Source organism: Lepisosteus platostomus, chromosome 9 (assembly GCF_059453375.1).
Source record: "Lepisosteus platostomus isolate fLepPlt1 chromosome 9, fLepPlt1.hap1, whole genome shotgun sequence".
Lineage (NCBI taxonomy): Eukaryota > Metazoa > Chordata > Actinopteri > Semionotiformes > Lepisosteidae > Lepisosteus > Lepisosteus platostomus.
In genome coordinates, this window is record NC_142619.1 from 54,209,612 (window position 1) to 54,220,885 (window position 11,274).

General features: G+C 44.2%; 1 protein-coding gene across 1 annotated transcript; it reads right to left on the minus strand.

Annotated features, from left to right (window-relative positions):
* Positions 1–157: 157 nt before the first annotated feature.
* On the minus strand, positions 158–5,008 carry LOC148655250 (plexin-B2-like). Its single transcript, XM_088646619.1, has 3 exons — positions 4,885–5,008; positions 2,247–2,325; positions 158–1,224 (listed from the first exon to the last, which is right to left on the minus strand). Exon 3 carries the CDS (start codon positions 1,220–1,222, stop codon positions 158–160), a length of 1,065 nt encoding a protein of 354 aa, XP_088502745.1. The 5' UTR covers positions 1,223–1,224; positions 2,247–2,325; positions 4,885–5,008.
* Between the last annotated feature and the right edge of the window lie 6,266 nt (positions 5,009–11,274).

Genomic DNA, 11,274 nt, shown 5'->3' on the forward strand with positions numbered 1-11,274 from the left:
GTTGTGATCCAAAAAGATTATATACATGTTGGTTATAAACATAGTTGGCCTAATCCAGCTGAGCAAATTCACCACTGTTAAGCAAACTGGATGGACATACAGGTGACAGAACTATCATCAGTGAAGCTGACCAGATTTCACACTCTAACCAAGCACTTCATATCCCCTGCTGAGCACTGGTGACGTCAGTGTCCCCTGGTGCTACTGTCTGTGATGCACATGGCGGGTACATGCAGAGGGCAGAGCTCTGCTGTTTAGATTCCAAATCGGTGCTCATGACCACAAACAGCACCTTGTCCTGGGCCGTCACATGACCATTCCTGCTGGACTGGCTCATGATGCTGGCCAGCTGCTCCCCAGGGGAAGTGATGTAGGCAGCCTGCACCTTGCTATACTGGTTCAGGGCAGTGCCCGCCTCACTGCAGTTCAGCTGGAGCTCCGTGTAGGAGTAGTAATGGCTGTCATTCTCACACAGCCGCGAGATAAACGTGTAGTTCTTATCGCTCTTGCCATTTGTGCGAGAGAACAGGAAGTAGACAAATCCCTCATCCTTGAAGGCGTAGCGGAAGTCGTGTTTGTATTTTAGGCCATAGGAGCTCGTCTGCACAGGGGCCTCAACTAAATTTTCAAAAACCACCCAATCCCTGTAATTCTTAAGAATCCGGGTGCTGATTAACTTGGAATTATCGTGGCTCCCATCATAGCTCTTCCCAACTAAGAAGACAGTCAGGTTTTCCTCCTCCTTCATCAGAGTGGACATCACTCCCACCACTGACACCGTCTCATCAGCGCTCACCACGAATGCCCTTTCCCCTTTGTCCTCACTGTAGTAAATCACGTCCTCGATGTTGGAGAGGTTCAGCAGGGAGCAGATCCCCCTGAAGAGACTCCCGCACACTATCAGGGAGCTGTTGCTCTCGTGCACCAGCAGCAGCTTGTTGGTGTTGTTTGTGGGCTTGGCGTCACACGCCCTTGTGATGGGGGGGATACAGGAAGGGTTGTCGTCCTTTGGGCCCGTTTCCCTGTACTTCTCTTTCTGGAGGACGGAGTTTAACTGGTAGATCCCATTGACTGCGCCCAGATACACGCGTCCTGTGTGTGGGTCCTGCACGACGTTGTTGATGATCTCCTTCTCCATGGCGAAGTGCTCGTTTGGTTCTGCCACAGCGCAGCACAGGCAGAAACTTAGCAGCAGGCAGAGAGCTCCAGTCCAGCACCCCATTTCTACAGCAAAAGAGCACAGAGAGTTTTTTAAAGTATTGTATCTTAATATTGCACCACTGCTTTTCAATTGCCAGCATCTTCAGAGAGCAGATGAACAAGAATGTGGACATGTTAAAAAAAATTAATTAAGAATTAAACAATCTACATTGTGTTTTTTAATTGCCATCTGCCTTGAATACATGCCTTGTGTATTTACTCAAATGCTCAGGCATGCTCAAAATGCAATATTACCATTAATTCTATTCATTATTTATACTATGTAAATTATATATGCTGTAAATGACAAATACAAACAATTAATGTCATACAGCAGTTTAAAAAAAAAAAGATTCCCCAAAAATGTGTCACTATTTTTTTCAAAACTTACAAAGCTGAACAGAAAGCAAATACAGACAATAGAATAGAATCAATGCAAAGACAACATAACCAATTGGCACAGAACCTAATGGTATGATGTCAGTCTTATTACAATTAAGATGCAAAGATCTGTGTTGTCCAGGCTTATGTATAAAAATTGAAATCAAAGAGCTTTGAAATAGCTTCCTCTGTACCAGGGTTAATATGGCCATAAATTTGAGCAACATCTGCCTTGAAATCACAATCGCAGTCTCTCACACAGATTCTAAATGCAATATAAAATTTACTGTATATAAATCCAAACATGCATAGCACACAAACATTATATTAGTGTACACAATTTGCATTATATTGTGCACACACAATATAATATATTGGTGAAATGATCTGCGGTGATATAAAAGCCGATTGTTTACTCAGGGATTACAAGGAGAAGAGTTAATAACTTCAGAGGTAAAATACAATCAACTAAAAAATGTTAGTCTACCTTGTAGACCTTGTAGATTTGATCAATCTCATAATTCATATTCACCGATACATGTGAATATGCATTTATGGTTTTAAGTAAACATGAAACGTGTTTGGGATAATAGTTTAACTCTCATGAATTATAATGTGAATTTAAAAATTTTATACTCAAAGATCTGTTGGTCAAACATCCATACTTCCAGCTGAGAGGACAAAGCTTGGCTCAGTTGGTCCGTGATCCGACTTGGGTGTTGCTTACTCCGTCCTGGGGGTGTCCTGGGTGCAGAGAGAAGAGAGAAAGCTTTGCCTAGCATTGGTCTTCAGCAGTTCGAGTTAGCCATCAAGCAGCTCTGACAGAAGTTATATTGTTAAACTCCGGTCTTGAAAAGTAACAGCCTGTGAACACAGTCTTCTGTGGTCGGGCCTCAAGGAAGGTGGGTGGGAGAAATTTCTTCTGGTTATAGCTTGGTACTGAATATGCTTAGTTATTCAAGATGTCAACAATAAGAGCCCAACTGCCTTATTTTGTTCGAGAGAAAATAACAGTGGATTTGCAAAGGCAACATTTCTGTCTCAGACAGTTTACAGACTTGGAGAAAAGTTTAGGTCCTGACTCAGGCTGTCTGCAGTCACTTGATTGGAAAGGGTCAGATTGCCAGTTCAGTTGGAGAGCAAGGATGAGCTAGTGAGGTAACCAACCAAAAATGAGTTGGGTTCTAGCTTTTAAGGTGCAACATCACAGCTGCTGTTAGGCTGAGATACTATCAGTTATAGTTCTGGTACCCACCCTGCAGATCCCCCATCTGTGGATCTTCACCATGACCCTAGGGTCTAGTGACTCTAGACCCATGGTCCAGGGAAGAAATAGGCTACAGACTCAATGGAGCCCATCGGCGCTATATTTTATTACACAGTTCAGCTTTATGTCCCTTATCAGAGGGGTTTTGGCTACATTCACATCAGAGATACAACAAACTGATCAAAGATTGAGAAATCTTTAACACTTAATTGTAAGTAATTTGCCTTGCTGCTACAAAGGGTTCAGCATTTAATTTTTTAAAGTTGTTGAGAGAGTCTGTGTACATACTTTTTCTGTATGTAGGCATTTAGAACCATCTTGAAAGAACGCTGGACACAAGGGTTACTATGTAATTCTATACTGTGTTATACTGTATAGGAACACGCGCTATGAAACTAGGTAACCAATTGTGTTAAAATAAGTTAATTTGGCAAATAGGGAAGAGGAAGATGGGAGTGATTCTGGAACACTGCCAATCTGATAAGCACAGTGAAGCATGATGGATAACAGAAAAATATTTAAGGACTGTTCTCATTTAATCACTTTGAGAAAACTACTCCGAGCATCTCCGTTTCTCTCCAATGTGCATGAAATCAAAACTTTAAGTGCTGAGAGACTGCTGACTGTCCAAGGGGAAGTGGGAAACATTTCTCCAATATAGTCCATAGTGTGATGAATAGTTGCACTGCAAGGACAAAACAAGTTAGAAATGGGATGCAAATCATTCATGTTAACCAAGGCCATCATAGAGGCAAAACATTATTTCAGGGTCAGCTCTGGTCATCTGGAGAGACATCAGCAAGTTAACCAACGAAATTGAGGTCAGTAAAAATCATACAAAGATTAGAAATTAACACTTAATTCTCAGAGAATCAATATGCTCTCCCCACGAAAAGTCTGAAAAAACAGAAGCAAAATAAAACTATTTAAAATAAAGGAATGGTAGGGTCCATCAAACAGGAAGTGGGCTTGCTATGTGGTGAAAGGCACGCAGGAGCTGTGTGTGAAGTGAGAGAGGAGACTCAGCACAGTGGCCACATTAACAAGGGTCCCACAGTCCTCTCTTCATGTTCTCATGCTGAGCTGTGAAAACGACTAGAGAGATTTCACATTAATGAGGCAAGTTAGATAATGTCACTGTTAGGCTTTGACGACTGATTAATGGTGGAACACGGTTATGACAAATACTCATAAATATTCTACAGACGGAAGGTGTTAGCCACCTGTTATTCGCATGCCCAGAGCGGCACCAGGGGGAAAATAGCACAACTTTGCTCTTTTAAATGTGCCAAACATGAAGAGCAAAGTGACATTACAAGTTCTGTGTTTTGGGAGGGAAGGAGTGTCTGTTCTGCCACCCCACACCACTGCACTCTCGCCATTTCATGCATGCGAATTCTACACATCTTTGACACAATGTACACGTGATCAGTATCTCCATCATACCCAGCCTTTGTTATGCCCTCATTTCTTCTGCCGGAACTTATTTGGGAGAAGGCATTAGAAGTGTATTTGTGAACGTCCTAATTAAAATCTGAAGGCTAAAAGAAATACAGCCTTTGTGCACGTCTCTCGATCCTGAAACGCCTATGCTGGCTACACTGCTGTTTTCCACCTGTGCCCCCTTCCAGAAAGGGCAGGCGAGACCTTGGCCTGCTCTCCGTTAACAGGTGTCTCTCTTCTGTGACTCACAGCTGCTTGAGACCTGAGGGCTGGCTGCAGCTGTTTGCCCTAAGGAGACGGATTGTTTCTGAGAGATCATGACCCCTTGTAATAATCTAATGCACTTTTCCCACCCCCCAGAGTTAAAAAAAAACAGTTTATAGATTTCAAAATCTTAATCTGGAGTGTTTAATTTTTCAGATCTTTTAATAGAGTAAAATTCAAGTCTTACGGAACCAATTGGTATTCTTATTTGTATCATGATAAGTATCACCATTAAAGTTTTTTCCCCCCCTAATGAGCATCGTTGACCTTTAAATGTTTTGATAACACTATCTTCGTTATCGGTATTGTATTAATAAGTGGATACTTACAAACTGCTGAAGCAATGGAGTGTGGTCTTCTGCAGAGTCTTGGCACTGAGTAACTTTGTCCTCTGCTGCTAACTGCAGTAACAGCCCCACGACAACCACATCCCTTCCCATTCACCAGAGACCGCTGTGCATGGTAGAAAAATAAAGATGAGGTGTGATCTTTATAAAAGATTAAAAAAATGCAGCACTCCACACAGCTCTCTTCACAGAGAATTACCAAATTAGAAAATAAGTATCTCAATAACAGTGACAATTAAAGAACTTAACATTTTAAATTATTTAGATATACACACAGTATAGAAGTGCCATTAGCTAATTCATAGTCAGGCAACAGGTAATTAAAGGGAAAAAATTCCCTAAATTGTTTCTATGTTACACAGCACAGCTTTTAACTTGAATAGAGAGTCAGTGCTTCTAGCCCATTTGATAGTTACTAAACTGAGCCAACAATCTCAACAATCCTGAAAGAATCTTGGGTATTGGCATCAATCATATTGCAGGTTATACCCTCAGGCGAGAAATGCTTCCTGTGTCAGTGTTAAATGAACTGTGCTTCTACGCAATTCTGAATTGTGTCTCACTCTTCATTCTCAAAAATTTGCTGGCATGTGCAATAAGAGAGGTACGTGTATTGCATTGACTACATTTAAAAGGCACTGACAACCATTATGAACACTGGTATCAGGTCCGCTTGCAGTCCTCCCTGTTCAAGACTGAAAGGGTTCAGTTCCTTCAGCCTGTCAGTGCAGGACATTTCTTTGAGCCCAAAATGGAGCTGGCTGCTCTTCTCTGAACTGATGGCTAAGAAGCAATATATTTTCTGTTACCTCTTCTACTGTGGTGACCAACATTGAGCAAAATAGTTTCAACATTTCTAGCTCGGAGAGTTTCTCCATTGTGAATTTGTATTTTAGATTTTTGCTACCTGCAAGCGGCTTCTTTCATTTGCCTACATTAAGCATCATCCCAGTGCCCAGTCGTGAATTTTATCAATTCTTGATAACTTTATCTTTATTACTTATAAATAAATGTGTATATGTAATAAGTGAGATACACATATTGCAGATGCACAACTATAAAAAAAACAAATACCAAACATAAGACAACAAACATTAAAAAGGGTTTAAGTTAACACTGAATAATCTGCAAGATGCTGTACAGTACCCTAGTTTGTAGATTTAGCATGAAACACCAAAACCATAAGCCTCAGCACATTAAGTTGAACTCAACTACTGGTGTTATTCAAGGGAGAAAAAGCCTAACCAAGGTTCCCACAGCTTTCTCAAATACATTTTTGTTCAAGTTATAAAAAGTTTTTACTAGTGACACATACCATAGGAGGTAAATTCTCCTAACCACATCAAGGATCTTGTCAGCATACTACTTGTATAGCTCAGAGCTATACATTTATTAGCAGAAATTGACACTGCTACAGTGTATAATAGATCCTATGAATTAAGGAAAATAGTAACAACTTCTGTTATTAATAGAAAATTACTGACATTTTTCACCAATTGTTTTCCATAAATCCTCATCAAAAACACACCTCAGATCCCCTGCTCTCTGTCTTCACCCTAAACACAGCCTTAGCAATACACAATGTACCCATCTATTACTGTGAAACTTATTGTAACATACAGTTTTAGTTGTATTCCCACCACAACACTATAGACCTACAGTACACTTCATGCTGTAATCACAGAGAAAACAGTCACCAGGGTTACATCTGCTAATACAGTAAGTGCAGAGCCTGTGTTAGGGAAATAGTAAGAAATGGACCCTATGCAGATCCAGGGAACTACAGAGCTGGAAAACAGTTAAACAGGGGGCATCCAAATACAAAGCCCAAACAAGCAGCAGGTCAACAGCCAAAAGGCCTTAAAACAAGAAATACCTGAGGGAGAATCTAAAAGTCATGGTCAAAAAGCAAAGCTAGAATCCATAGGCCAAAAAAAAAAAAAGGAGACAAACACTGCCTCAAAGTAAACAGGATTAACAACTCTCACAATGAAAAAAACCTAATACTGGGCTTAAGTAGGCTGGGAAGGGGAGGCCTGGTGGTGAAGAGGTGCTGGGATTGGTTGATGAGGTCTAGGTAGTCTGAATGTTCCCTGAGTAACTGAGGTAGGTGCCTGTGGGTTCGGAGCCCCCTGGTGGTTGGAAGATGGTACTGAAGCAGCCTGTAGTCTGTGATAGAGAGACCCAGGTTTAATATGCTGGGGAGGGACGTGAACTAAAATCTAGGCAAATGCATAGAACCAAAGCGGACGTAACCCTGTGTGTTCAGTCACCTGAGTATCTGCTCTTCTGTTTACTGGGAGGGAACTTCACACTGGCGAAGTTACTAGTTAGAGGGCAGAGGGGATATTGAGGAACAGTGGTACATCAAATCTGTTACTTTGTGTTGTTAAATGGAAGGATATGTAAAACAAAGACCCCCTGGATCACAGCTGAGGCTCCTGTAGCTTAATCCGGGGAAAATCTGAGTCACTAGCAACACTGTGGAGACTTGACTCCTCCGAACGGTCCAGATCCACAGACAGAAATGAGAAAACACTCTGAGATGAAGCTCAGCAAATGTAGCACAGGACAGCGTGTGGGTCTACCCAAGCCAATCGTCACAACTCTTCTTCTTTACCGTGTTCTCTGGAGCGTCTAAAGTGCCTCAGTGTGCCTCTGTGTCAGTTAGCAATGGAAATTAAAGCGACTGCGATTCGCCGCGTGAGCCAATTCAAACAGCAGCCGGCAGAAGCTGCGCTCATCGTGAGGCGCAGTGAAATCTGCAGAGCCTCGCACAGCTAGTCTACTGTACTGTACATGCCTCCATCTGGAGTGTTTCAGCATATATTTATTTTTTAAAACTAACATTAAATTATCACGAGCATTCAGCCACATACAGTGTATGACAAAGAAATAAACACTTATACTGTACCTATTGATGTCGGCAAACATATCTACATGATGTCGGCACGAAAAACTCAAAGATCCCTTCCGTTTCTGCTTGGTTCAACAACCTCCTAAGCCCTAAGACTGTACTAGCCACTGCATCAGCTGTGTTTGGCAGGTTTTTTGGCTTCAATCATGTGGAGAGCTTGGTGTGACCCCGAGATAGTACTATACTAGCTAGTACTCAATACTGAGCTCTGCTCTAAATCAGCAAGTCTGGGGCAATTGAGCCTGAGTGCCTCTTGATGTCGGGAGCTAACTCCTGTGTGTTACAAGGAGCCTCAACTAGCTCACCAAGTATGTGCTCTTTCCCCATCATCATGGACGTTTCTACTATGCTGCGCCCGGGTGTTTGGGTAGCTCTAGCTGTAGGGAGTGAGGAGCACGATTTTAATGCCCTGCCAGGAGTGCAGGCAGACAATTTGACTTTGCTTTTCCCCCGATTTTCCACCTGAGATCTATAAAAGGATTCCATTTGCATTCTCCGGGGAGCTCATGCACAGTACTGCCTGACTTTGACGCCTCGTGGATTGTGATACCTGCGTCCCACCTGGACAGGACTCTACCCTGCTGTCGCGGCCAGAGGGCGCTCCTTCTCTGTCCTGTCCCTAGTTTCCGGTCTGCTGTCCTTCCTGTCCCTCTCTTTCCCTTGGGCTATATATTTCCGGGTCTTGCACTCTGTCCTTGCTCAGCATTGACGTTCGGATGTCCTGAGACCCGCCTAGCACCAGGGCGCCCCACGTCCGCTCCCTGAGGGCATAGGTTTCTATACGGCATTCCTGAACTCTTTGCACTATGAGCCCGGGCCTTTTTCCCGTCTCGCCGCTACGCATATGGGTCTTTTTCCACTCTCCTGCTCCCCACGGTTAGTCCCTTTGGACGTCCGTGACACTCACTCACTGCTGGATGAACTGTGCTTCAGCTGCCCAGCTTTTTAAAAGACACCGAACTGCTGAAAGGCTTTAATTGTGAGTTATCCCTCTTCTACAACCTCTCTGTAACTAAGGAAACAGGTTTCACATCATGAAGCGAGGCTGCCAGTCTTTTGCGTTCCCCAAGACCATTCTGCGCGTGACATCGGCTCGCTTCGTCCTTTCTGTCACGGTAAGCAGGTTGCAGACGGGCCAGTGTGCATAGAAACACAAATGCCGAGAAAGAGAAAGGCTCCTGCAAAACGGTAAATAAAAGTCCTTCAGTTTACTCACGCCAGGAGTAAGGTGAGATTTAGACATTATTTAGACATTTCTAAGGGCTAGGACTGCCGCATTTCTGTGGGCAGTTCACAGCACACGTGGCTCAAAAGGCCAACGTCTGGTCCTGTGGACTCGACGCAGACGAGCGGGATCATTAGACAGGTTGGGAGTGGAAAGTCCGAGGGGGCAGCCCACACCGGGCCTCCAGTCCCAAGGGGAAGGTTTTAAAAACGCGCCTCTCCGCCGGGAGCCAAGGGCACAGACGCTGGGTCCGCTGGGAGGTGGAGGTGTGTGCGTGGGCCTGGGAGGGAGAGGCTACAGACGCCGTGTGTGCGGAGAGCTGGATCCAGACTCAGGGACAGGAGCGGGGAGCTGCAAAGGAACAGGTCGAAGAAACAACGTCTCAGCTGCTAAAACGTCTCCAGGCTTAGTAGACGAGATAATGTTTTTTTACCTTTCTACATTTCAGACTGGCATTAATCTCTACTACTTGTTTCTAAGTATATATAGACATAGTAATATATATGTATGTATGTAGTTCAGGTGGGTAGCTGCGTCAGCATGCGTAGGCTGCAAAGGAACAAGTAATAGGTTTATTCCATGCTGAAAAAAAGAAGAAAGAGAACACAACGTTTCGGCCGTGGAGCCTTCTTCAGGTGTGTATACATACATATATGTATGTATGATATTCTCAATTATGTATATAGAGACAGGACTGAGACCTAGCCAGTTTGGAAAACCCTGTAATTGACTCAGCTCATACTGGGAAATGATTGGCATGAATCCATTTGGCATAGGCAGGACAGATATAGCCAGGTAATACTCCTTGTTGATTTTTGTCTGCTACTAATATCATCAATGATTCTTTGAACAGGCACCCTGCTCTTGTTTCTGAGCTCTGCTGCTGTCACAAAAAAACAACTGACCAGCGCTACGATTCCCCCTTCTCGCCACCAGAGGGCACCGCAGGCTCCGGCTGCTGGCCCAGCTGCGCAGTAGAGGCGCAGACTTTGCAGACGGCTGTAGCCAGTCACGAACTGACCAGTGTATCCAGGGCTCCACGCCTCCCCTCCTCCGCTCTATATAAACTGAGCTCCGTCCCCTCAGTGCTCTGTCTTGTATACTTTTAGTTAGAGCTCTGGCCTACACTGGGTTTTTCCTTGAACTTGGTCTCATGTTTCTTATCTTACTCTGGTTCTGTTTCAGTTCTTGTTTATTTACTTGTTCTCAGGTTGTTATTTGTTGTCTCCTGTCTGTTACTAGTTTCCCTTTGTCTCTGCAGTGCCCTCACGGTTCCCGAGCGTGGCCTGTCGTCTGTCTCTGGTCGTTGGGGTGCTGTTCTTCGCTCCTAGTCTGTTGGTCTCCACACAGGGTCTGCTTCCTTATTTGCTTTGCTGTTTAGGCTTCTCTTTACATCACTTGGCTGTCTAGACAGCCAGGACCCCCAAGTTCACTTACTAGCTTCCTGTTTCTAGCTTGCCTCTTCTGGGATGAATTCTGTAATGGGAAGTGGTGGCTCAGTGATATCCTCACGTCACCTGTGTGCCCATCTCTCCTGCTCTTCTCCTCCTCACCTGTGTGCCCATCTCTCCTGCTCTTCTCTTCCTCACCTGTGTGCCCATCTCTCCTGCTCTTCTCCTCCTCACCTGTGTGCCCATTTCTCCTGCTCTTCTCTTCCTCACCTGTGTGCCCATTTCTCCTGCTCTTCTCCTCCTCACCTGTGTGCCCATTTCTCCTGCTCTTCTCCTCCTCACCTGTGTGCCCATTTCTCCTGCTCTTCTCCTCCTCACCTGTGTGCCCATCTCTCCTGCTCTTCTCCTCCTCACCTGTGTGCCTATCTCTCCTGCTCTTCTCTTCCTCACCTGTGTGCCCATTTCTCCTGCTCTTCTCCTCCTCACCTGTGTGCCCATCTCTCCTGCTCTTCTCTTCCTCACCTGTGTGCCAATCTCTCCTGCTCTTCTCTTCCTCACCTGTATGTCTATTCTCGCTGCTCTGTCCTCCTGGGCCTTATACTCTCACCATCCTCTTCCTCACCTGTGTGTCCATTCCAGCCTGTCCTTTGTCTTCCTGAGGCAAGGTGCAAATGTTTAATAGTTCTCTTTTAACCTCTCTTGACAGCTTAGCTCCTCATAATACTTGTTCCACACAAGTATTCGTATACTGGCTGCGCTGTGTACTGACCAGCTGTGCATAATGAAGACAGTCCCTTGCAAACTAGACTGTAGGTGGTGTCTTTCTGGCTTGAACATAC

Coding starts and splice junctions, on each gene's coding strand:
- LOC148655250 (XM_088646619.1), bottom strand. CDS start 1,222: ATGGGGTGCTGGACTGGAGCTCTCTGCCTGCTGCTAAGTTTCTGCCTG.